This window comes from Anomaloglossus baeobatrachus, chromosome 2 (assembly GCF_048569485.1).
Source record: "Anomaloglossus baeobatrachus isolate aAnoBae1 chromosome 2, aAnoBae1.hap1, whole genome shotgun sequence".
NCBI classification, from domain to species: Eukaryota; Metazoa; Chordata; class Amphibia; order Anura; family Aromobatidae; genus Anomaloglossus; species Anomaloglossus baeobatrachus.
The window spans coordinates 132,828,236-132,855,394 of NC_134354.1; the positions used below are offsets into that span (position 1 = coordinate 132,828,236).

At 51.8% G+C, this 27,159-nt stretch overlaps 1 protein-coding gene across 1 annotated transcript in view; it reads right to left on the reverse strand.

The window, feature by feature from the left end:
* The window catches only part of TSR1 (TSR1 ribosome maturation factor), a 65,972-nt gene extending 39,018 nt beyond the window's left edge, over nucleotides 1-26,954 (reverse strand). Inside the window, exons 1-7 of the mRNA XM_075335345.1 lie at nucleotides 26,815-26,954; nucleotides 18,212-18,315; nucleotides 11,247-11,460; nucleotides 11,030-11,164; nucleotides 1,418-1,842; nucleotides 990-1,146; nucleotides 230-408 (exon numbers count right to left, since the gene is read on the reverse strand). Of these exons, the coding sequence (XP_075191460.1) occupies nucleotides 230-408; nucleotides 990-1,146; nucleotides 1,418-1,842; nucleotides 11,030-11,164; nucleotides 11,247-11,460; nucleotides 18,212-18,315; nucleotides 26,815-26,929 (1,329 nt within the window). The 5' untranslated portion in view covers nucleotides 26,930-26,954. The remainder of the gene's footprint in view (nucleotides 1-229; nucleotides 409-989; nucleotides 1,147-1,417; nucleotides 1,843-11,029; nucleotides 11,165-11,246; nucleotides 11,461-18,211; nucleotides 18,316-26,814) is intronic.
* Between the last annotated feature and the right edge of the window lie 205 nt (nucleotides 26,955-27,159).

Below are 27,159 nucleotides of genomic sequence, written 5' to 3' on the forward strand. Positions count from 1 at the left end.
TTGTGCCGGATCCGGCAGTGCGCCAAAATACCGCTGATCTGAAACCAGCCTTATGGGCTTGGCCCACCATAACTTATCTACAGGACAGGTGATATATTGCTAATGGCTGGGCGTTTGCTGGATCCCACCAAACCATAGAACAGGGATCTGTATTCTTCTCTGACCATGTAATTAGGACAAGAGACAAAAAGGGACATTGTTTTTAGTGTTACAGGTTATAAATTATTACCTCAGAAACTGCTTCATCCATTGCATCTTCCTGATCATCATCATCCATATCGTCATCATCATCATCATCATCATCACTATCTCCTTCTCCATCACTTCCCTCATCATCCAAGATCCATGCAGCCTGGTAAGTGGATGTACCCTTGGGAACCTTTTTTTGTACTTTAATTTTTAAGGAATCTAAATCGCAGAGGTTGGAAACAAAAAAATTCAAAATAACTTTCTTAATATTTGAAACCAAGGGTCCAAACCATCTTCCTGGCTGCCTGTGAGCCAGAATCTATAATCTATGCCAACCATGTGCTGGGATTTAGTAAATCTGATGAGTGGCACCACAAGCATTTTCCAAACTCCGCTCACTTTTTTGTCTGCAAATATTTAAGAACTACAGAGCACATAATGCAAGTAGCTAGAGGGGTTCCTTAAATAGTGACCACACTCTTAGACAACAGAGTTGGATTTTGCTTTAATAGACCATCTGCAAATCAGTTTAGTTAAAATAAATAAATAATTGTGTTGGCTTACCACCAAAAGAATAACTGTCTACCTGTGTAACCTGCTGTCCCCTGCCAAGAAAGCACCAGAGGCGTCCAAGAAGTGAAGCAAGGCCTGGTTACCACAGATGACTGGACTGGACACCGGACCAGGGCAGCACAAATCAAATTGCCCACCCCTATCAAGCATGTATAGTTTTGGCAGACGTGGACAGCATGAGACTCAGGACAGACCGTGCTGAAGACGACACGTTAAAGAAAATTTACCCTCTGCTTCCTTCAGTTCTTCTTCGGTCGGCCACGTCTGCTCGCCTTCCATGGGATCAGGAACTACCTCAGACTGCAGGGACTCTTGTACAGAGGGATCAGCCTTCATCAGGACCCTCACATCCTCGTCCATCTCTGCACAGTTACCAGCTTCATCCTGTTAAATAAAAAAATTCATTTTTTGTGTGGACTGATTACGTGGTTTAATATAAAATTGATAGTCAATACAGTTTCCCCGTTACATTCAAAGGCAGCAACACAAGCAAGACGGGTGCTATGTCTTCTACTGGTTAGATTAAGCGGTTTGTTTTGTCTTTTTTTTTTTTTTTCTATTTTTTAGAAAAGCAATTTTTAAAAAAAAAAATTGAAAAACAAAGTTTGCAAGAGTAATAAAGGTCAATAGTTACAATTCAATCACCAGGACATACCGACATTTCCGCATCCTGTCCTTTTTTGGATTTGTGGATTCGTGGGTTGAGTGGATAAGGGTCAGGAGAGGCGTCAATCTGAGACATCTGAAAGTCGCCATGACCAACAATATGAATCAATCTGTTAACGTTGAGTTCCTGCCCCCTGACATAGGCAGACACTTTCAATGTGCCCACCAGGCCGCTCTCATCGGATGGCTGAAAATCGGCTCTGTGTGCCAGCATGTAACATCGCCTGCCCCTGAAAGCCAGGTGCCTTTGTTTCTGGGAGGACATTTGCCTCAAAAGCAAAGCAGCTTCTTGTGCCGAATCCAGGTGAAACAGTTTGGCATCAGGGAATCTCTTTTCGATCATTTTACTCAGATTTTTCTTGGTGTCATTTCGTTTCTTTATTGGGATCTCATTCATTCCCTGAACAGCAAGCACTAGAACGGGAAGAGACGAAGCCATGAAGAGGACTGTATTGTGTAAGGGAACCACCAATAAGGCAGGGGAGCTGTGTCTGCTCAGCAATAGCCACAGCTTCTATAGAAATTAATGGAGAGCGCCATGTACGAGAAGCCACATCCCCATTCCGGACAGCATATTACAGGAACCCTTCCCAGCAATAGGACCCAGATACCGTCAAGGTCAGTAGCATGCCTGAGAGGTCACCCCCTTTAAACTAGGCCTATAGTATTAAAACAAAAAAAAAACAAAATTCTTTTTAGGACAAGTAGCAGCTTTATAATTAGCAGTACTACAACCAGAGAGGACCTGTCACCATGTGAACAATCGTCAGTTTCTGCTCTTATTTTATTATTTATTCCTTTGACTGTGCAGTTATGTTGCTCTTACATCCACCATACAACTTTACAGATATCAGCCTTTGCATATAGTACCAATTTTTATGGGTTTTACTAATAGGGCGTTGCTGACAGATTCTTTGGGGTCTGCCCTGCAGCATTATCCTGTAAGCCATGCCCATTTGTAAATATCATAAAAATTAGCACTGAATAAAAAGGCCCATATTGCTGAAACCGTATGGAGGATTTATTAATGGGCACTTGTCAGGTACCAAGTGCACCCAGCACCACGAGCAGTTCTGGGTACATATCTATAATCCCTGCCTAACCGTCCCAGCATTTATTAGCACACAAAGCTCTTTAGAAACAGTATTTCTAAAGATCGTTCATGAATTGCGAACGATGGCAGTGACTAGTTGCAGGGGCGTTAGTTCCCCAAATAGTTGGCCCACTTAGCATGTTAAACGCCCCTGTGGGCTTGATAACATGCTTTACAACAGCCAGTGTCATGGCAACATGATACAAAACCACGCATGTGCACAGCTTTGTACCTGTTCGCATTGAGCTTCGACGCGGGTGTATATGTACTCGGCTTCAAGGAGGCTCACTGCCAATGATCGGAAGTTGTCTGCACTTTCGGTCAGGTGTACTACAGTCATGGCCAAAAGTTTTGAGAATGACACCAAAATTATATTTTCACATGATCTGTTGCCCTCTGGTTTTTAATTGTGTTTGTCTGATGTTTACATCACATACAGAAATATAATTGCAGTCATATTATGAGTACCAAGAGGTTATATTGACAGTTAGAATGAGTTAATGCAGCAAGTCAATATTTGCAGTGTTGACCCTTCTTCTTCAGGACCTCTGCAATTCTCCCTGGCATGCTCTTAATCAACTTCTGGACCAAATCCTGACTGATAGCTGTCCATTCTTGCATAAGCAATGCTTGCATTTTGCCAGAATTTGTTGGTTTTTGTTTGTCCACCAGTCTCTTGATTGCCCACAAGTTCTCATTGGGATTAAGATCTGGGGAGTTTCCAGGCCATGGACCCAAAATCTCTATGTTTTGTTCCATGAGCCATTTAGTGATCACCTTTGCTTTATGGCAAGGTGCTCCATCATGCTGGAAAAGGCATTGTTGGGCGCCAAACTGCTCTTGGACAGTTGGGAGAAGTTGCTCTTGGAGGACATTCTGGTACCATTCTTTATTCATGGCTGTGTTTTTAGGCAAGACTGTGAGTGAGCCGATTCCCTTGGCTGAGAAGCAACCCCACACATGAATCGTTTCAGGATGCTTAACAGTTGGCATGAGACAAGACTGGTGGTAGCGCTCACCTCTTCTTCTCCTAATAAGCTGTTTTCCAGATGTCCGAAAATCGAAAAGGGGATTCATCTGAGAAAAAGAGAATTTTGTTTACTTACCGTAAATTCTTTTTCTTATAGTTCCGTATTGGGAGACCCAGACATTGGGTGTATAGCTTCTGCCTCCGGAGGACACACAAAGTACTACACTCAAAAGTGTAGCTCCTCCCTCTGAGCTTATACACCCCCTGGAGAACCAGATCTAGCCAGTTTAGTGCACAAGCTGAAGGAGAATAGCCACCCACAAGTAAAAACAGAGCAAGAACCGGAACAACCGGAGTCTCTGTCTACGACAACAGCCAGTGATAACACGCGGAACAAGAACTGCCAACAGGCAACAGGGAGGGAGCTGGGTCTCCCAATACGTAACTATAAGAAAAACAATTTACGGTAAGTAAACAAAATTCTCTTTTTCTTTATCGTTCCTATGGGAGACCCAGACATTGGGACGTCTCAAAGCAGTCCATGGGTGGGAATAAACAGAAAAACTGAGAAGTAGGCGGAGCCTAACTTCACAAGTGGGCGACAGCCGCCTGAAGGATGCGTCTGCCCAAGCTCGCATCTGCCGAAGCATGAGCATGTACTTGGTAGTGCTTTGAAAAGGTATGCAGGCTAGTCCAAGTGGCAGCCTGACAGATTTGCTGAGCCGTAGCCTGGTGCCTGAAAGCCCAAGAGGCAGCGACAGCTCTGGTAGAGTGTGCCTTGATCCCCGGCGGGGGAGGCACCTGAGAACACAGGTAGGCCTCCGAAATGGTGGACCTGATCCAACGGGCTAAGGTCGGCTTAGAAGCAGAGAGGCCCTTACGCCGACCTGTGGTTAGCACAAAAAGAGAGGTGCACCGCCTAAGAGCAGCGGTGCGAGACACATAGATCCGGAGCGCCCGCACCAGATCCAGAGTATGCAACGCTTTTTCAAAGCAATGAACAGGAGCCGGACAAAAGGAAGGTAGGGTAATGTCCTGGTTAAGGTGGAAAGGAGAGACCACCTTAGGAAGAAAGTCCGGAGTCGGACGGAGAACCACCTTGTCTTGATGAAAAACCAAAAAAGGTGACTCCGAAGAGAGCGCAGCCAAAATCGGAGACTCTCCTGAGGGAAGTTATGGCCACTAGAAAGACCACTTTCTGTGAAAGACGAAACAAAGAAACCTCCCTAAGAGGCTCAAAGGGGGGTTTCTGCAAAACCGTGAGAACCAAATTGAGGTCCCAGGGATCCAAGGGCCGCCGGTAAGGCGGAATGATGTGAGACGCGCCTTGCAAGAAGGTGCGGATCTGAGCCAGCCGGGCGATACGCCGCTGGAACAGCACTGACAGAGCCGAGACTTGTCCCTTGAGAGAGTTGAGGGACAGTCCCAGCTGCAGACCGGACTGTAGAAAGGACAGAAGGGTCGGCAAGGAAAAAGGCCAAGGAGGATGGCCGGAAGAGCGACACCAGGACAGGAAAATCTTCCAAGTCCTGTGATAGATCTTGGCAGAGGAAGACTTACGGGCCCGAGTCATAGTGGAGATGACTTCAGGGGGGATACCAGAAGCCGTCAAGATTCAGGACTCAAGAGCCACGCCGTCAATTTGAGAGCCGCAGAATTCTGGCAGAAAAACGGACCTTGTGAGAGAAGGTCTGGACGGTCCGGAAGATGCCACGGCACCTCTACGGACAGATGGAGCAGGTCTGGGTACCAAGCTCGCCTGGGCCAGTCCGGAGCAATGAGAATGACTCGACGGCCCTCCAGTCTGATCTTGCGCAGAACTCTAGGCAAAAGCGCTAGAGGGGGAAACACGTAGGACAGACGAAACTGGGACCAGTCTTGAACCAGAGCGTCCGCGGCGAATGCCTGAGGATCGTGGGAGCGAGCCACGTAAACCGGAACCTTGTTGTTGTGACGGGATGCCATTAGCTCCACGTCTGGAGTGCCCCACTTGCGGCAGATTGACTGAAACACTGCCGGATGCAGGGACCAATCGCCGCCGTCCACGGTTTGACGGCTGAGATGATCTGCTTCCCAGTTTTCCACGCCTGGGATGTGGACTGCGGATATGGTGGACTCGGAGTCCTCCGTCCATTGAAGGATGCGCTGTACCTCCAACATTGCCAGGCAGCTGCGTGTCCCGCCTTGGTGATTGATGTAGGCAACTGCTGTCGCGTTGTCTGACTGGACTCGGATGTGCTTGCCCGCCAACAGGTGGTGAAAGGCTAGGAGAGCTAGAAGCACAGCTCTGGTTTCCAGCACATTGATTGAAAGGGCTGACTCGGACGGAGTCCAAGTGCCCTGTGCTCTGTGGTGGAGATATACCGCTCCCCAGCCGGACAGACTGGCATCCGTGGTGAGAATTACCCAGGACGGGGTCAGGAAGGAGCGCCCCTGAGACAGAGAGAGGGGCCGAAGCCACCACTGAAGAGAGCTCCTGGTCTGTGGCGACAGAGCCACTAACCTGTGCAAGGAGGAAGTCCGCTTGTCCCAACAGCGGAGAATGTCCAGCTGCAGTAAACGCAGATGGAACTGGGCAAAGGGAACAGCCTCCATTGACGCCACCATCTGACCCAGCACCTGCATCAGGTGCCTGATGGAATAACGGCGGGGCCTCAGCAGAGCGCGGACCGCCAGTTGGAGGGACTGCTGTTTGACTGAGGGCAACTTCACAAGAGCCGGCAGAGTCTCGAACTGCATCCCTAAGTACGTGAGACACTGGGTCGGAGTCAGAGTGGATTTGGGAAGATTGACAATCCACCCGAATTGGGCTAGAGTGGCAAGAGTGAGCGAGACACTCCGCTGACAGTCTGCGCTGGATGAAGCCTTGACTAGAAGGTCGTCCAGGTAAGGAATCACTGCCAACCCCTGTAGGTGCAGAACCGCAACCACTGCTGCCATGACCTTGGTGAATACTCGAGGGGCCGTGGCTAACCCGAAGGGGAGAGCCACGAATTGGAAATGTTCCTCTCAGATTGCAAAACGTAGCCAACGCTGGTGTGAAACTGCAATTGGCACATGCAGATAGGCATCTCTGATGTCGATGGATGCCAGGAAATCCCCTTGGGTCATTGATGCAAAGACTGACCGCAGAGACTCCATGCGAAAATGCCGCACCTGAACATGCTTGTTGAGAAGCTTGAGATCCAGGATGGGCCGGAAGGAACCGTCCTTTTTGGGGACTAGGAAGAGATTTGAGTAGAAACCTCTGAACCGTTCCCGGGCGGGAACCGGTACAATTACTCCGTTGGCCTGCAGGGATGCCACGACCTGAGAGAAGGCGGCGGCCTTGGAGCAGGGGGGGAGTTGACAGAAAAAATCTGTTTGGCGGGCTGGAAGAGAATTCTATCCTGTAGCCGTGGGAGATGATATCCCGCACCCACTGATCGGAGACGTGTTGAAACCACACGTCGCCAAAGTGGGAGAGCCTGCCACCGACTAAGGACGTTGCTGGCGTGGACAGATAGTCAAGAGGAGGCTGCCTTAGTGGCAGCAGCACCTGCGGTCTTCTGTGGACGCGCTTTTGTGCGCCAGCTGGATTTTTGGTCCTTGGCAGTGTTAGTGGACGAGGCCGAGGGCTTAGAGGACGACCAGTTGGAGGAACGAAAGGAACGAAACCTCGACTGATTCCTACCCTGGACAGGTTTCCTGGTTTTGGTTTGTGGCATGGAAGTACTGTTCCTGCCAGTAGCTTCCTTAATAATTTCATCCAGCTGTTCTCCGAACAGCCAGGACCCAGCAAAAGGGAACCCCGCAAGGTACTTCTTTGAAGAAGCATCTGCCTTCCACTCTCGAAGCCACAAGGTCCTGCGGATAGCGAGGGAATTAGCCGAAGCCACCGCAGTGCGGTGAGAAGCCTCCAGCATGGCAGACATGGCATAGGATGAAAAAGCCGAAGCTTGGGAAGTTAAGGCAACCATCTCAGGCATAGATTCCTTAGTGAGGGAATGCATCTCCTCCAGAGAAGCAGAGATGGCTTTGAGAGCCCACACTGCTGCAAAAGTCGGGGAGAACGAGGCCCCTGCCGCCTCAAATACAGATTTGGCCAGAAGGTCAACCTGGCGGTCTGTGGAATCCTTAAGCGAGGTGCCATCAGCCACTGATACAACGGTCCGGGCTGAGAGTCTAGACACCGGGGGGTCTACCTTTGGTGAATGAGCCCACTCCTTGACCACCTCAGGTGGAAAGGGAAAACGGTCATCTGAACCACGCTTTGGGAAGCGTTTGTCAGGGCAGGCCCTGGGCTTGGTCACAGCAGCCTGAAAACTGGAGTGGTTAAAGAACACACTCTTCGTCCTCTTAGGCGAGGTAAACTGGTGCTTTTCTGCCAGAGAGGGTTGTTCCTCTGATACTGGCGGATTGAGATCCAGTACAGAATTAATGGACGCAATCAAATCACTAACATCCGAGTCACTGTCGGACAGACCAATGGGGCACATGGACGTAGTCTCCGAGCCCCCAGTAAAGGCATCCTCCTCATCCTGCGAGTCAGCTTCTGAAACCGAACCGCGGGACGAAGGAGAGGGAGCCCTGCGTCTCTTATTAGAAGGACGGGGCCTGGGACCAGATGATGAATCCTCTGGGAGCTCCGGTCCTGAGAGAGACCTAGCAGCAGAGGCACCCTGTGAAGGGGGCTGATGCATGCTCAGCAAAGTCCTGGACAGATGTCCCATGGAGTCAGCAAAAGACTGGGAGATAGACCTGGTTAAGGATTCTACCCAAGCCGGGGGTTCAGCCACAGGAGCCGGAGCAGCCTGAGAGACCCCTGGGGGTGCGATTTCAGGCTGAGGCATCGTCCGGTTAGAGCAGGCATCACAATGTGGATAGGTGCTCGGTTCCGGCAGTAGGAGCCTACATGCAGTGCATACTGAAAACAGCTTTGGAGCCTTGCTCCTCGTGTGTGACATGCTGCTGGAGTGAGGGCTCTGCCAGAATGACCCCCAGAGAGTATATACAGAAGATCCACAACCAGAGATTGTGGCTTACCAGACCGCTGGAGCGGTTTGTGTGCCCTCCAGATCCCAAAGCCCGGACTCCCAAGCACCTCAGCAGGGATGCTGCAGACCAGTGGTGATCGCAGGGAAAAACGCTGAGAAAATGGCCACCGGAGTGAAGAGAGGGGGCGGGACTCACTCTGAGAGCGGGATCTGGAGGGCCAAAGAGATTCACAGGGGAGGAGACATGTACTCAGAGAGGAGTGTCTCTCATCTTTGTAGAACAGCCGCTGGGCGGAGCCGCGCTGTCCCTCTGCATGAATGACATGCGAGGGCAGTGAAACCGAAAGTAGGCCTCCGGCGAAGCCGGGGCCTAAATTTGAGCGGTGCGGCCGGCGCGCAGGCACCATCAGCGCGGTTCTCAGGCGACAGCCAGAGAACCCGCCGGAAACGTCATAAAAATCACTCAGCACACTCTCCCACAACAATAAAGTACAAGGGACCCCCATATATAAACATCTCAGGTACTTAGCTTACTGAGACGCAGGGTAGCCAGTCCCTGGGGATGAGTGCTCCGGTCCAGCAGGATCCTGAATGGCTGCGGATGGAGACCGGTCTCATGCCAAGCATGGAGAACCGTGCTGGCTCCCACTTCAAGCCAGAGCCCCGGAGGGATGGTGAAGGAGCACGGCATGTAAGGCTCCAGCCTGGGAATCAACCTTAACAGCACCGCCGACACAGTGGGGTGAGAAGGGACATGCCGGGAGTCCAGACATGGACCCGCTTTTCTTCAAACTCTTTCCAAAAATGAAAAATCAGATGAGAATGCATGTGTGGATGTATGCCTCCTGAACACAAAGCGATAAACTGGCTAGATCTGGTTCTCCAGGGGGTGTATAAGCTCAGTGGGAGGAGCTACACTTTTTAGTGTAGTACTTTGTGTGTCCTCCGGAGGCAGAAGCTATACACCCAATGTCTGGGTCTCCCATAGGAACGATAAAGAAAATGACTTTACCCCAGTCCTCAGCAGTCCACTCCCTGTACCTTTTGCAGAATATCAGTCGGTCCCTGATGTTTTTTCTGGAGAGAAGTGGCTTCTTTGCTGCCCTCCTTGAAACCAGGCCTTGCTCAAGCAGTCTCCGCCTCACAGTGCATGCAGAAGCACTCACACCACCCTGCTGCCATTGCGGAGCTAGCTCGGCACCGCTGGTAGTCCGATCCCGCAGCTGAAACAGTTTTAAGATATGGTCCTGGCGTTTGCTGGTCCTTCTTGGGCGCCCTGGAGCCTTTTTGGCATCAATGGAAGCTCTCTCCTTGAAATTCTTGATGATGCGATAGATTGTTGCCTGAGGTGCAATCTTTGTAGCTGCGATACTCTTCCCTGTTAGGCCATTTTTGTGCAGAGCAATGATGGCTGCACGTGTTTCTTTAGAGATAACCATGGTTAACTGAAGAGAAACAATGATACCAAGCACCAGCCTCCTTTTAAAGTGTCCAGTGGTGTCATTCTTACTTAAATCATGACTGATTGATCGCCAGCCCTGTCCTCATCAACACCCACACCTGTGTTAATGGAACAATCACTAAAACAATGTTAGCTGCTTCTTTTAAGGCAGGAATGCAATGATGTTGAAATGTGTTTCGGGGGTTAAAGTTCATTTTCTTAGCCAATATTGACTTTGCAAGTAATTGCTGTTAAGCTAATAATTCTTTATGACATTCTGGAGTATATGAAAATTGCCATTAGAAAAACTTAAGCAGTAGACTTTGTAAAAAATTAATATTTGTAGCATTCTCAGAACTTTTGGCCATGACTGTAGACTTCTCTGAAGCTGGGACACATACCTGGCTACAGAATGGGAGTGTGGACGACTTCTGATCATGAGCAGTGAGCAACTTTGAAGCTGGGTACGCATACACCCAGCATCAAAAAAGCTCATTACTAACTAGTACAAAGCCAAGCACGTGAGCGGCTTTATATCGCACTGCTATGACACTGGCTGTTATAAAGCAGATCAGCACACCCACAGGGGTGGGAGAACATGATAAGTGGGCAGAATAGCCAGGGAACTAAAGCCCCTGTGACTAGTCACTGCCATCATTAGCATTTCATAAACTGTCTTTACAAATACTTTTTCTAGAGATCTTTTTATGTATGCTGCTAGATGTTGGAACTGTTGTTAGGTAGGGATTATAGATTTGCACCCAGAACTGCTCGTGGTTGTGTTCACACCTGACAGGTTCCCTTTAATAAAAACACAACACAGCATACTTTAAGCAGTAGGAATAAAGCAAGATATTTTCACCCAGTGACAGGTCCTCTTTAAATGTTCTAAAGTGTTTGCAGGTTGTGCTACAATCTTCTAGCAAATGTTGAATATACCACCCTTGACCTGAGCTATAGGGCTACAGCTCCATGATATGATATTGACCGTCCATGTAACAGCCACGTACAATCAGCTGCACTGGACTGAGACACAGAATGGTGCAATGGTTATTTTGTGGAAGCCCATCATTATCACAGTGATAGCTTATGATATATGTATACAGCATGGATTCGCTTACCAAAACTAGGCAGGCCCTGGGCAAACAGGCATGACAGGCAGTAATCTCCGTAACTGTCCCATCCCTCCTGGGGGTCCAGGACAAACAGAAGGGTATCCGCCACTTTGGCCAGATCCAGCAAAGAATGCAGATCATCTGTAAACCAAGGAGAGAAGGGCACAGTGTGAAATGGAATGATTTGTGTTTAGTGATCATCCACTTTGGGGGCTGTTCTTACCCCTGTTCGCTTGAACAAAACGCCATCGCTGCTTCAGCTTTGAACACACAAGTGCAAACTTGCGAGTAGAATCCTCTTCATGAATTATATCCCCCTCATTGTCCTGCACCAGATTAAAGAGGCCATCTGTAACCACATCGGCATGGAGAGGAACCACAGCAACAAGGTGTGGGGGGCCATCTTTGCTACCCAAGTTGCGCTTCTCTGTGAGAACCTGTATAGGTAATAAAAGTTTTTTACGATTATCCCTAGTATATAATACTGGGGGGGGTATGGTACTATGCACATTGTGCCATGCTATATTTCAGGGATCGGGAACCTTTTTGGTTGAGAGCCATGAACGTCACATATTTTACAAATTCAATTCCGTGAGAGCCATACTCACCGGCGGTGGTGGAGCGGCTTAGAAAATCCCAAGAGTCAGAGTAGGTGATGCTGCGGGCACGGAGGAGGGGGTGTCACAGCTCAAGAGGGTCAGTGTGCGGAGGGTCGGCAATACTGCTGCAGTCTCGTGGGGTGTAACAGCGGTGGGCGCCATTGATCTGCCGGCGTGGTGCTTTGAATCTCCCGCAGTTGACGAGATCGACTTCAAGAAAATGGCTGCGGAGGCCTATCTGCGCACGCGCTGCTTCCACAGCCATTTTCTTAAATTTGATCTCGTCAACTGCAGGAGATTCACAGCAGCCCACAATCCGCCGGTAGATCAGCGGTGGTCGCCACCGCAACACACCAAAAGCCCGCACTATCACCGACTCTGCGCCACATGCTGTTTGTAAGACGCACCCCCATTTTTCCCCTTAGTTTTGGGGGGGAAAAGTGCACCTTACAAACCAGAAAAAAGAGAATTTTGTTTACTTACCGTAAATTCTTTTTCTTATAGTTCCGTATTGGGAGACCCAGACCATGGGTGTTTAGCTTCTGCCTCCGGAGGACACACAAAGTACTACACTCAAAAGTGTAGCTCCTCCCTCTGAGCTTATACACCCCCTGGAGAGCCAGTCCTATCCAGTTTAGTGCACAAGCTGAAGGAGAATAGCCACCCACAAGTAGAACCGAGCAAGAACCGGAACAACCGGAAACTCTGTTCACAACAACAGCCAGTGATAACACGCGGAACAAGAACTGCCAACAGGCAACAGGGAGGGAGCTGGGTCTCCCAATACGGAGCTATAAGAAAAAGAATTTACGGTAAGTAAACAAAATTCTCTTTTTCTTTATCGTTCCTATGGGAGACCCAGACCATGGGACGTTCCAAAGCTGTCCCTGGGTGGGAATAAACAGAAAAAACTAAGAATTAGGCGGAGCCTAACTTCACAAGTGGGCGACAGCCGCCTGAAGGATGCGTCTGCCCAAGCTCGCATCTGCCGAAGCATGAGCATGCACTTGGTAGTGCTTCGAAAAGGTATGCAGGCTAGTCCAAGTGGCAGCCTGACAGACTTGTTGAGCCTGGTGCCTAAAAGGCCCAAGAGGCACCAACAGCTCTGGTCGAGTGTGCTTTGATCCAGAGTATGCAGCGCTTTCTCCAAGTCGATGAACAGGGGCCGGACAGAAGGAAGGCAAGGAAATGTCCTGGTTAAGGTGGAAGGGAGAGACCACCTTAGGAAGAAAGTCCGGAGTCGGACGGAGAACTACCTTGTCTTGGTGAAAAACCAAAAAAGGTGACTCCGAGGAGAGCGCAGCCAAATCAGAGACTCTCCTGAGAGAAGTTATGGCAACTAGAAAGGCCACCCTTTGAGAAAAACGATACAAAGAAACCTCCCTAAGGGGCTCAAAAGGGGGTTTCTGCAATACCGTGAGGACCAAGTTAAGGTCCCAGGGATCCAAGGGCCGCCGATAAGGCGGAATGATGTGAGACGCACCTTGCATGAAGGTGCGGACCTGAGCCAGCCGGGCGAGACGCCGCTGGAACAGCACTGATAGAGCTGAGACTTGTCCCTTGAGAGAGTTGAGGGACAGTCCCACCTGCAGACCGGACTGTAAAAAAAAAGACAGAAGGGTCGGCAACGAGAATGGCCAAGGAGGATGGCTGGAAGAGCGACACCAGGATAGGAACATTTTCCAAGTCCTGTGATAGATCTTGACGGAGGAAGACTTACGGGCCCGAGTCATAGTGGAGATGACTTCAGGAGGAATACCAGAAGCCGTCAAGATCCAGGACTCAAGAGCCGCGCCGTCAATTTCAGTGCCGCAGAATTCGGGCGGAAAAACGGACCTTGCGAGAGTAGGTCTGGACGGTCCGGAAGATGCCACGGCATCTCTACGGACAGATGGAGCAGGTCCGGATACCAAGCTCGCCTGGGCCATTCCGGTACAATGAGGACGACTCGACGGCCCTCCATTCTGATCTTGCGCAGGACTCTGGGCAAGAAAGCTAGAGGGGGAAACACGTAGGACAGACGAAACTGGGACCAATCCTGAACCAGAGCGTCCGCGGCGAAGGCCTGAGGATCGTGGGAGCGAGCCACGTAGACAGGAACCTTGTTGTTGAGACGGGATGCCATTAGGTCCAGGTCCGGAGTGCCCCACTTGCGGCAGATTGACTGAAACACTGCCGGGTGCAGGGACCACTCGCCACCGTCCGCGGATTGACGGCTGAGATAATCTGCCTCCCAGTTTTCTACGCCTGGGATGTGGACTGCGGATATGGTGGACTTGGAGTCCTCCGCCCATTGAAGAATGCGTTGGACCTCCAACATTGCCAGGTGGCTGCGTGTCCCGCCCTGGTGATTGATGTAGGCAACCGCTGTCACGTTGTGTGACTGGACTCGAATGTGCCTGCCCGCCAACAGGTGGGGAAAGGCTAGGAGAGCTAGAAGCACAGCTCTGGTTTCCAGCACATTGATTGAAAGGGCTGACTCGGACGGAGTCCAAGTGCCCTGTGCTCTGCGGTGGAGATATACCGCTCCCCAGCCGGATAGCCTGGCATCCGTGGTGAGAATCACCCAGGACGGAGTCAGAAAGGAGCGCCCTTGGAACAGGGAGAGGGGCCGAAGCCACCACTGAAGAGAGCTCCTGGTCCGTGGCGACAGAGCCACTAACCTGTGTAAGGAGGAAGGCCGCTTGTCCCAACAGCGGAGAATGTCCAGCTGCAGAGGGCGCAGATGGAACTGGGCAAAGGGAACCGCCTCCATGGACGCCACCATTTGACCCAGCACCTGCATCAGGCGCCTGAGGGAATAACGGCGGGGCCTCAGAAGAGAGCGCACCGCTAGCCGAAGAGACTGCTGTTTGACTAAGGGCAACTTCACAAGTGCCGGCAAAGTCTCGAACTGCATCCCTAGGTACGCGAGACTCTGGGTCGGAGTCAGGGTGGATTTGGGAAGATTGACAAGCCACCCGAATTGGGCTAGAGTGGCGAGAGTGAGCGAAACACTCCGCTGACAGTCTGCGCTGGATGGACCCTTGACCAGAAGGTCGTCCAGATAAGGAAGCACTGCCAACCCCTGGAGGTGCAGGACCGCAATCACTGCCGCCATGACCTTGGTGAATACCCGAGGGGCCGTGGCTAACCCGAAGGGGAGAGCCACGAATTGGAAATGATCCTCTCCTATCGCAAAACGTAACCAACGCTGGTGTGACACTGCGATTGGCACATGTAGATAGGCATCTCTGATGTCGATGGACGCCAGGAAATCCCCTTGGGTCATAGAGGCAATGACTGATCGCAGAGACTCCATGCGAAAATGCCGCACCCGGACATGCTTGTTGAGAAGCTTGAGATCCAGGATGGGCCGGAAGGTACCGTCCTTTTTTGGAACTAGGAAGAGGTTTGAGTAAAAACCTCTGAACCGTTCTCGAGCAGGAACTGGTACAGTCACTCCGTTTGCCTGCAAGGATGCCACGGCCTGTGAGAAGGCGGCGGCCTTGGAGCAGGGGGGAGTTGAGAGAAAAAATCTGTTTGGCGGGCTGGAAGAGAATTCTATCCTGTAGCCGTGAGATATGATGTCTCTCACCCACTGATCGGAGACTTGCTTTAACCAAGCGTCGCCAAAGTGGGAGATCCTGCCACCGACTAAGGACGTGGCTGGAGCGGGCCGAGAGTCATGAGGAGGCTGCCTTAGTGGCAGAACCTCCTGCGGACTTCTGCAGACGCGCTTTTGTGCGCCAGTTCGATTTCTGATCCTTGGCTGAGTTAGCGGACGAGGCGGAAGGCTTAGAGGATGACCAGTTGGAGGAACGAAAGGAACGAAACCTCGATTGATTCCTACCATGGGCGGGTTTCCTAGTCTTGGTTTGTGGCATGGAAGTACTCTTCCCGCCAGTAGCTTCCTTAATGATTTCATCCAGCTGTTCACCAAACAGCCGTGAACCAGCAAAAGGGAGCCCAGCAAGAAACTTCTTGGAAGAAGAATCTGCCTTCCACTCTCGAAGCCACAAACTCCTGCGGATAACAAGAGAATTAGCTGAAGCCACCGCAGTGCGGTGAGCAGCCTCTAGCATTGCAGACATAGCATAAGATTAAAAAGCTGAAGCCTGAGAGGTTAAGGTAACCATCTCAGGCATAGATTCCTTGGTGAGGGAATGAATCTCCTCTAGAGAAGCAGAGATGGCTTTGAGAGCCCACACTGCTGCAAAAGTCGAGGAAAACATGGCCCCCGCAGCTTCATACACAGATTTGGCCAAAAGGTCAATCTGACGGTCAGCGGAATCCTTAAGTGAGGTGCCGTCAGCCACCGACACAACGGTCCGGGCTGAGAGCCTAGACAACGGAGGGTCTACCTTTGGGGAGTGAGACCACTCCTTGACCACCTCAGGTGGAAATGGAAACCGGTCATCAGAACCACGCTGTGGAAAGCGTTTGTCAGGGCAGGCCCTGGGCTTGGTCACAGCGGCTTGCAAACTGGAGTGGTTAAAGAACACACTCTTCACTCTCTTAGGCGAGGTAAACTGATGTTATTCTGCCAGAGAGAGTTGCTCTTCTGACACTGGCGGAGTGAGATCCAGCACAGAATTAATAGAAGCAATCAAGTCACTAAGATCTGAGTCACCCTCAGAGAAATCGATGGGATACATAGCCTCCGAGCCACCCGTGAGGGCATCCTCCTCATCTTGCGAGTCAGCTCTTGTGACAGAGCCGTGGAATGAGGAGGGGGGAGGAAACCCTGCGCCTTCTCTTAGAAGGACGGGGTCTGGGACCGGATGATGAATCCTCCGTGAGCTCCGATGGACGGAGGTCAGAGGATAGGAATCCTCTGTCAAGAGTATGAGAGGCACCCTGTGAGGAGGGCTGATGCATATTCATCAAAGTCCTGGACAAAAGTCCCATGGACTCAGCAAATGACTGGGATATGGACCTAGAAAAAGGACTCTACCCAGGCCGGGGGTTCAGCCACAGGTGCAGCAGCAGCCTGAGAGACCACTGGGGGTGAGACTCCAGGCTGTGGCACCGCCAAGTTAGAGCAACCATCACAGTGTGGATAAATGCTCGGCTCAGGCAGCAGGAGCTTACATGCAGTGCATACAGAATAAAGCTTTGGAGCCTTGCTCCTTGTGTGAGACATGCTGCTGGAGTGGGGGTTTTGCAGAGAATGAACCCCAGGGAGAATATACAGAGGTCCACAACCGGAGACCGGCTGTGGCTTACCAGACCGCTGGGTGCGGTTGTTGTGTGCCCTCCAGATCCCGAAGCCCGGTCCCCCAGTGCACAGCACCTCAGCAGAGATGCAGAGTGCAGAATGTCCCAGAGCAGACTAAACTCTGCGTGAGAAATGGCCGCCGGAGCGAGGAGAGGGGGCGGGACTAGGGGGCGTTCCTATAGGAGAGCGGGAACTGGAGGGCTATAGAGACCTGCAGGGGAGGAGGGACGCCCCAGCAGTGGGGAGTGTCCCTCCCCTGTGTAGAACGGCCGCCGGGAGGAGCCGAGCCTGTCCCTCTGCATGAGTGACATGCGAGGGCAGGAAAATGAAACTAGGCCTCCGGCGAAGCCGGGGCCTAAATTTAAGCGGCGAGGCCGACAAGCAGGAACCATCGGCGCGGTTCTCAGGCAAAAGCTAGAGAACCCGCCGGAAAAGTCAAAATAATCATTACAGCATACTCTCCCCATAAAATAAAGAACCGGGACCCCCAACACATAAACGTCTCAGGTACTTAGCTGCTGAGACGCAGGGCCAGGTCCCTGGGGATGAGTGCTCCGGCCCAACAGGATCCTCAAGGGGCTGTGGATGGAGACCGGACTCCTGCCAGGCATGGAGACCGTGCTGGCTCCCACTTCAAGCCAGAGCCCAGGAGGGATGGTGAAGGAGCGCGGCATGTAAGGCTCCAGCCTTGGAAATCAACCTTAACAACACCGCCGACACAGTGGGTTGAGAAGGGACATGCCGGGAGTCCAGACATGGACCCGCTTTTCTTCAAACTCTTTCAGACATGGACCCGCTTTTCTTCAAACTCTTTCCAAAAATCAAACAAATCAGATGAGAATGCATGTGTGGATGTATGCCTCCTGACACAAAGCAATAAACTGGATAGGACTGGCTCTCCAGGGGGTGTATAAGCTCAGAGGGAGGAGCTACACTTTTAAGTGTAGTACTTTGTGTGTCCTCCGGAGGCAGAAGCTAAACACCCATGGTCTGGGTCTCCCATAGGAACGATAAAGAAATATGGTATTTTTTTTATTAAAAGGTTTGTCTGTGAGCCAGATGCAGCCATCAAAAGAGCCACATCTGGCTCGCAAGCCATAGGTTCCCGACCCCTGCTATATGTGGACAAGGTCAATACAGTTACCTGGCCCCGCTTTTTGCTATAAAAATATATAAAATGTGTCATGGAGGCACACAGAGCCCAGCGCAGCTCAGCAAGTGACTCCATGTGCCTCCGTACAGTGCTCCATCAGATGCCCTCTGCGGTGAGCCCCTTCCCCAATATACCTATAAACACACTGAAGTACTGTTGAGACCCCATTACAAAGCGAGCCATATTACAGCCGGGTACATCTGGCCGAAAACTGGTAATAAACCCGATTTACTCACAGCATCTTTCCGGTTTCTGCGGATCTGGTTGGCTTTATGTCTCCTGTCCAGCTTGCTTAAATGTTTCTTTATTTTTTTGCTCAAAATTTTGACAGGTACTCGCCCTAAATGAAATGGAAAAATAGTCATTTAGTTGATATCACAGAAAGTATATGCAATGCTGAAAACAACTCCTGCTGCATTCGACAAATTAGGACATAGCAGTAGAACATGATAGGACACGGCACAATGTCATATATCAAGGAATAACAAGGCAACGGCCTAGCCTGCCCTTCACACTCCATAGAAGTGAATGGAGACCAACACTGGCATCTGACAAGAAAGAAACAAATGTCCTCAAGATCATACATAAGCCAAGTATTCTGGGTAATGTGTGGACATGATGCTCAAGCCTCAAATACTACAAACACAGCAAAAATTGGTTTTAACATATTGTGAGGTAGCACGGTCGGCTGCGCTGCAGAAGACACGGGATCCAGGCATTAAGGTTCACAGCACACGGTTTTAATGTCCAAACAAAAAAAAGTCCACAACAATATATACATGTGCTTCTCCAGCAGAGAACTCAGGGAGTTGTGTTCACTCCCTCACACCCGGCACACCTGCCCTCGTTCCTGTTTCCATTTAACCCTTCCTTCAGCCTGTAGGGAAACAGGATTAACCCTAGAGTGGATTTACTTTCTATCATGGAGTGAGCACAACCGGGGCGAGACATACCGGCCGTCATAGATAACCCCGGTCACAGTCTCACATACCCCCCCCTCAGTTCAAGCGTGCGGGGTTGAACTCCCGCCATCAAACACGGGCCGCGGGACAAGGCATCGGCGTTGCCCTGCAACCTACCGGCCCTATGTTCAACCGTAAACCGGAAGTTCTGCAGAGAAAGGAACCACCGGGTAACCCGGGCATTCCGTTCCTTGGCGGACCTCATCCAGACCAGTGGAGAGTGATCCGTCACCAAGCGAAACTGCCGTCCCAGCAGGTAATAGCGTAGGGACTCCAAGGCCCACTTGATCGCCAGGCACTCCTTCTCCACTACGCTATAATTCCGCTCGGGAGGGGTGAGCTTCCTACTTAAGAAGGTGACGGGGTGTTCCTCCCCCTGAACCACCTGAGACAGCACTGCCCCCAGGCCGACCTCTGAGGCGTCAGTCTGTACTATGAACTCCTTCCGGAAATCAGGGTGTACAAGAACGGGCTGTCCGCACAGGACCCCCTTCAGGGCCCGGAAGGAGTCCTCGGCCTGCGGAGTCCAGCGCACCATGACGGACTTCTTGCCTTTGAGAAGGTCCGTCAAGGGGGCTGATAGTCCCGCAAAATCCTTTACAAACCTCCTGTAGTATCCCACGATACCCAGGAAGGCCCTAACCTGCTTCGTGGTTAGGGGTCTAGGCCACTTCTGGATCGCCTCAACCTTGTTAATTTGGGGCTTAATCACTCCTTGGCCTATCACGTAGCCCAAGTAGCGGGCTTCCGTGAGTCCCAACGCACATTTCTTGGGATTGGCTGTCAATCCGGCTGTTCGAAGCGCGTCCACCACCGCTTGTACATGTTCCAAGTGGGTCTGCCAATCGGAGCTGTAAATAATGATGTCATCAAGGTACGCTGATGCATACGCCTGGTGGGGTTCCAGCACTAAGTCCATCAACCTCTGGAACGTGGCCGGAGCGCCATGTAACCCAAAAGGCAAGACAACATAGTGGAAGAGACCCTCCGGCGTAACAAAAGCGGTTTTCTCCTTGGCGGACTCCGTCAGTGGCACCTGCCAGTACCCCTTGGTCAGGTCGAGCGTGGTAAAATACCGCGCCTGTCCCAGCCTATCAATCAGCTCATCCACCCGGGGCATGGGGTAGAGATCGAACTTGGATATTTCGTTCAATCTCCTAAAGTCATTGCAGAACCTTAAGGAGCCATCGGGTTTTGGTATTAGGACAATCGGACTAGCCCATTCACTCCGGGATTTTTCGATGACCCCCAGGCGTAACATTGTCTTTACTTCCTCCGATATGGCTTGTCGTCGAGCCTCCGGTACCCGGTATGACTTCAGGCGTACCTTCAGGTGGGGCTCGGTGACAATATCATGTCGTATCAGACTGGTCCTACCGGGCAGCTCGGAGAAGACATCGGGGTTCTGCTGAACCAACCGTCTGGCCTCTCGCCTCTGTTGCTTGGTGAGGGCTTCTCCAATCCTTACTTCCGGTTCGTCCTCTCCGGAGGTCACTGGAGCCGGAGGTGAATGACCCGAAGAGGAGGGAGATGGGAAAAAAACAGCCAACAGGCTTTCCCGTTCCTGCCAAGGTTTTAACAGGTTGACATGGTATATTTGTTCAGGTTTCCGCCTACCGGGCTGCAATACTTTATAGTTAACCACCCCGACTCTTTCCTTTATCTCGTAGGGGCCTTGCCACTGAGCCAGGAATTTACTCTCCGCCGTGGGGATTAATACCAACACCCGATCCCCGGGTTTAAAGGTCCGCATGGTAGCTTGTCTATTGTAGCGGCCGCTTTGCGCGGCCTGAGCCTCCTGTAGATGCTCCTTCACAATTGGTATGACCGCGCTTATGCGGTTCTGCATACCCAAAATGTGTTCAATCACACTTTTATGGGGGGTGGGCTCTTGCTCCCATGTTTCCTTTGCCAGGTCCAACAATCCCCGGGGATGTCGCCCGTATAACAATTCAAAAGGCGAAAACCCCGTGGATGCCTGTGGCACCTCTCGTATGGCAAACATCAAATAGGGAAGCATCATATCCCAGTCTTTCCCGTCTTTTGAAATCACCCTTTTTAGCATGGTTTTCAGGGTTTTATTGAAACGCTCGACTAAACCATCCGTTTGAGGATGATACACAGACGTACGCAACTGCTTGATCTGGAGTAGCCGGCATAGCTCTTTGGTCACTTTAGACATGAATGGGGTCCCCTGATCCGTAAGGATCTCCTTGGGCAACCCCACCCGGCAGAACACAGCAAACAACTCCCGAGCTATAAGCTTTGCTGCAGTATGTCTGAGAGGTATCGCCTCGGGATACCGGGTGGCATAGTCAACGATCACTAGGATGTGTTGGTGCCCTCGAGCGGACTTTACGAGGGGCCCCACCAGATCCATCCCTATCCGTTCAAAAGGGACTTCTATAATGGGTAACGGTACCAACGGACTGCGAAAATGGGTCAGGGGTGCGGTAAGCTGACACTCCGGGCAGGTTTCGCAGAACCGTTTTACCTCCCCAAAGACTCCGGGCCAATAGAACCTTTGCAATATTCGCTCCTGCGTTTTCTTGACCCCTAGGTGGCCACTCATCAGGTGTTTATGAGCCAAGTCGAGGACCCGCCGACGATGCGGCTGGGGCACCACCAACTGCTCTACCCCCACGCCCCGTATTTCATCTACCCGGTAGAGTAAATCCTGCTTAAGAGCGAAATGGGGGTACCTTACCTGGGCACCGGGCAGCTGTGCCACCCCGTCAATTACTGTCACCCGACTCCGGGCATGTATTAATGTAGGGTCCTGGAGTTGGGCAGTCCCAAACGTATCCGGGGACGCCTCCAACTCCGGGATGGGTTCGACCGTCTCAGCCTTTCCTGCCAATACCTCTAGGGGCGACCTATCGGGTTCACATTCTGTCCCTATCATGGGGACCCCTACGGCAGGTGTCCCGGATTCAGGATTGTAGGGCTCAGGTCCCGGACTGACCAATATCTGAGGAGACTTAGGGGGTCCCTTCCATAAAGTCCAAAAATAGGGCAGATCCCTTCCTAGGATCACGTCATAAGGAAGAGTGTTAAGAAGTCCCACCTCATGTTGCACCTGACCGCAAGGTGCTGTGATGGTGACAATCCCCGTGGGATAGTCTCGGCGGTCCCCATGTATGCAAACCACCCCCAAGGTACGTCCTGTGGCCTTTACTTTAGCCCTCAAGGTGGATCGCACAAGGGTCACTAAGCTTCCGGAATCCAACAATCCTGTAACCGGACATCCATTCACCTGTATTTGGCACAAGTGGGGCTCCGTCTCTGGGGAGACCAGGTCAGCGGTACACACCACCTGAGCATACATTGAACCCCGCCGGGTAACCCCACAATCCATGGGCTCCGTGGTGAGTGGACACTGGGCTTCCATATGTCCCAACCGCTGGCACCGCCAACATCTAATGGGGACGGAAACCCCCTTGACGGGTTGTCGTTTAGGGTACAGAACCTTCCGGACCTCAGGATTGGCGGCCGCGGCCTCAGGCGGGACGGTAGGGGACTCCTGCACCGTTGTCGGCGGTGGGTCCTTGGCCCTAGGCTTGGAGGGGCCGGACCGACGGGCGGTACGCAAAGTCTCAGTGTCCCGTATCAAGTCCTGCGTAGCCACATGCCGCTCTACCAGGGACACTAACTGGTCCAGGGTACTCGGGTCACCCTGTCCTACCCACCGTTGAACGGTGACGGGTAAAGTGCGCACAAAACGATCCACTACTACCCTTTCCACCATCTGCGCCGGGCTCAGAGTGTCAGGCTGCAACCATTTTTTTACAAGATGCAACAAGTCATAGGCCTGGGAGCGTACGGGTTTGGCTTCCTCATAGAACCACTGATTTACCCGCTGAGCCCGTACATAGGTATTCACCCCCAACCGTGCCAGTATTTCGGCTTTTAGGGTCACATAGTCAATGGCGTCCTCGGTACAGAGGTCCAGGTACGCTTTTTGGGGTTCCCCCGTCAGATAGGGCGACAATACCTCAGCCCACTGGGGGGTCGGCAGCTTTTCCCGCTCGGCCACCCGCTCAAACACCGCCAGGAACGCTTCCACATCATCCCCCGGGGTCATCTTTTGCAACGCTTGTCTCACCGCTTTCCGGACGCTGCCGTCATCACCCGGTCCCGGGGTTGTTGCTGCCGGTCCGGCACGGATCGACTTGGCCAGGAGAACCATCTGTTCTTGGTGCCTTTTTTCCTGCGCTTGCAAGGATTGCTGCTGACGTTCCAACGCCCGGAGCAGGTGTGCATTGGTCTGTTGCTGCTGTGCATTAGCCTCTTGTAGCTGTGCATTAGTCTATTGCTGCTGCCTTAGTATGTCCTCCATAGCGTCACCGGGTTTGGGCTGTAGTATAGCCGCTCGGATCCAGGACATGTGCTGCTGGGTCACCAGGGATGGATGCTACACCTCACCGGCTGTCATGCCCGCATTCTCCACCATATGTGAGGTAGCACGGTCGGCTGCGCTGCAGAAGACACGGGATCCAGGCATTAAGGTTCACAGCACACGGTTTTAATGTCCAAACAAAAAAAAGTCCACAACAATATATACATGTGCTTCTCCAGCAGAGAACTCAGGGAGTTGTGTTCACTCCCTCACACCCGGCACACCTGCCCTCGTTCCTGTTTCCATTTAACCCTTCCTTCAGCCTGTAGGGAAACAGGATTAACCCTAGAGTGGATTTACTTTCTATCATGGAGTGAGCACAACCGGGGCGAGACATACCGGCCGTCATAGATAACCCCGGTCACAGTCTCACAATATATTAACGTATCTTTTATTTTTTTTAAGTCAAGGTAACCGCTACGTTTTCTGCAGAAGTCTTCTTCTTTCCTATCCTTTATTCATCTTCACCCCCCCCCCCCCCATGTACATCTTCCCACATGCTCATATGGTAGTTCCATTCTGTTCTCATCCAGTCGTGTTGTCCTAATACATGCTGGATTGGAGGTCTCTGTGTAGCGCCGTGGAAAACCAGGTAGTTATACATGTAGGCCCCCGCACAACACCCATCCCACGAAGGGTTAAATCAGCCGACCTGAAACCCTAGTCACCCCCCTCAGGGAAGGACGGACACACCAGTGGGTGGGACCAGGCGGTTGGAACACGCCCACCCAGGGGTCTGGAGAGCCCAGGGCGGTAAAACAGTCAGATGAGTTTTAGTGTGAGTTGAAGTTGGAGTGGAGGTGCAAGCTGACAGGTGCCAGGGTCGGAGCCCTGACACCTAGGCTAAGTGGCAGACGGTAGCCAGAGTCTGCAGGGGACGGGAAGATGGCTGCGGGGATCCGAGGTGGACCAGGGCAGGGTTGTAGCCCGCCTATACCGACACCGGAGAACGGACCCAGAAACCGTGTGCACAGAGGGGGTACTCGGACCCTGAAGCCAGGACCGAAACCAACGGCCTAGCTAATTAACCGATTGAGGGCAGGATTTTAGGTCCTGTCCCAACCTAAGTCCCAAAAAGTAGACAACCACCCACAGAGCGGGATAGGGCCACAGCCAGGGCCTGTAGATCCCACGGGTTAGCGTCAGGCGGGCACGGCTCCCAACAAAAGGACTGGGAGCGGACTCCTGTGTTTCAAACCGAGAAGTCCTATCTACAAAACACTGAGTGCAGAGGAGAGAGACTTTGACTACCAACCCGGGTGTGGGATCAGATACACCCGTCTGCGGCAGACGGCCACCATCACCTTGGTTTACCACAGGACTCGTGTGCTTTATTCGACCGTGAGTAACATCCCCAGCCTGGCCAGGTGCGCCGGCCCCTGCACTCACCATCCCCAGCATAGAGACATTGGGCCCCGAGACATCCATCCCTACCCACGGAGGGGTTAACATCCAGCTGCCAGCCAAACGTCCCCGGGAGCCCCGCAACGGCAGAGGTGGTGCTGCATCTCACCACACACCGTGGGTGGCGTCACAGACATTCTACAATCAATCCCGTATAAATACGTCCCCCTTTTATTCGGAGTGGCTGCGCGACCCCCGGGTTCGGAGAACCCCTCGAGACGCACCGTAGATCCGGATCCGACCAGCACCAGCTGCTAGCACGGGGGCGGCACATGTGTATCCAGGAAGATGCTGGCTGTATTGGCCATCTTGTATTAGTGAACTGATTTCTCATCTGCGGCCCATGAGGGATCGCTTATCCCTTGTGCGGAGAAGTGTGTAATTTCCCATTCCCCCTTTGCATTATCTGTCTGTCATGGGTCCTCACCTTTCTCCCTATGTACATACATACGTGTGGTTCACCCCTTCCTCCTGCACAGTGTCGTTTATATTCTCTCCTGCTACCTATGCTCTGATGCAGAACAGCCTGTGTGATCCGCCCTCCCTAAAGACTTGGATGTTTTCCCCCTGTCCAGTGTGATCTGCCTTCTTCCACTTCCCACTCCTGATAAAACGATAGGGTAAGAGCGGAGAGCACAGATGCTACAAGTTAGGCTGCTTTCACACATCCGTTTTTTGCAGTGCGGCTTAATCCGGCTCAAAAACCTATACAACGGATGCGTCGAAAAAAAAACCGGATCCATTGCATTAGTTTTTCCATGCGGCCCATCTGTTTTTTGACGGATGCGGCTTGATACTGAGCATGTGCAGTGCAAAAAAACTGCATCCGGCGGCCGGATGCGTTTTTTTCCGCAGGACGCCGCACCCGGCATCCATAGGCTTGTATTGTAAATCGCGCCGCATTGTGCCGGATCCGTCGCGATGCGTTTTTTTCGCCGCACAAAAAAAACGTGCCAGGCAACGTTCCATCCGGCCACCACATGGGCTAAATATGCCGCATCCGGCAAAAAACGGACGCAACGCAAGGCCATGCGGCACAAAACGGCGCTAATGCAAGTCTATGCAGAAAAAACGCAACCGGCGGCAAAAAAAACTGTTGCGTTTTTTTCTGCAAAGCGCTGTATTGTGCCGCTCAGCAAAAACCGGATGTGTGAAAGCAGCCTAAAGCTCAAACAAAATGGAAGAATTTGGGGGTTTAAATGAACATTAGAAAGTTACTGAATTTTGCATTTAGAAAGCAAGGACGCAGGACGCGCCATCCTCACGGGGCTGGGCAGCAGGACACTCAGGATGGCAATCACAGCAGAGAGGAGGCACCGATCCGACCGGACTGCCCTCAAGGTGAGTATTATAAAAGATGATTTTTACGTTATACAGTGCGGCCTGGGCTCTTATATACAGTATTCTGGAATGTTCTATATAAGGGCTCAGTGGTGGTGGCCGCAGCTTGTAAGGGAAAAACCTGATGAGTCTAGGCTCAACCTTGTAGGGATAGCAGTGGTGCCCAGTTAAAGGGAACCTCTGCTCTCCCTACACAGTTGAGCCTAGACTATGGGCTCCTTCCTGGTTAGTGGGCGTGGCCGGCTTGGTTAGTGGGCGTGGCCGGCTTGGTTAGTGGGCGTGGCCGGCTTGGTTAGTGGGCGTGGCGAGCCTTCCTAATGCCCACTATAATCAGACCCCCTCTTCTATGAAAAACAGCCCCATGCCCACGTGGCCTTACAAAAAGACTGTTTATACCGTCTGGAAACGTTCGTGCTGCATTTTGAACACGCCCTATCACGTGACAAAATTACGTCCTTCCTGGAAGGAGCCCATACATTTTAGCATCTACCCTCCGTACACTAAGGTCTGTGAGCGGCAGCGAGGACAGTGGAAACCGAAAAAGTTCCCAAATACGGTGTCTTGTAATGAAGCGGATTTTGCACATTACCCGGAATCTGATGCTTCAGTGTGACATCACGATTTAAAGGGAAAGGTCTTAAAGTGTCAGGCAGCGCTGTGCACGGGGCAGAGATACACGCAGAGCACGTGCAGCACACATGGCGCCGGCATCACAGCGCACACTCCCCCTCACCTTTGTTCTCACGGTCCTGTGCTCCTCGGCCTCGGTGACGACCGGTCTTGTGAGTCTTATTCTGCTGCTTCAAAGCCCCGGGTCGGTGTGCAGCCTGCTGCTCGCCCGCCGCCATGATTACCGTAGTTCTCAGCCCCGCCCGCCGACACACCCCAGTACTGGAGAGCCCGCCTAACTCAGGGCGGAAGATGGACGGCAGCCGAGTACGCATGCGCGGTACAGAGTGTAGCTTTCATTTCTTGTCTCGCTCTAAGTTCAGACAGACACTTGCCTGAAGTTTTGTTCTCAGGGTTTCCTTTGAAGCCCCTCATAATATAATATCCAGCACGTGCTTTCCAGAAGATT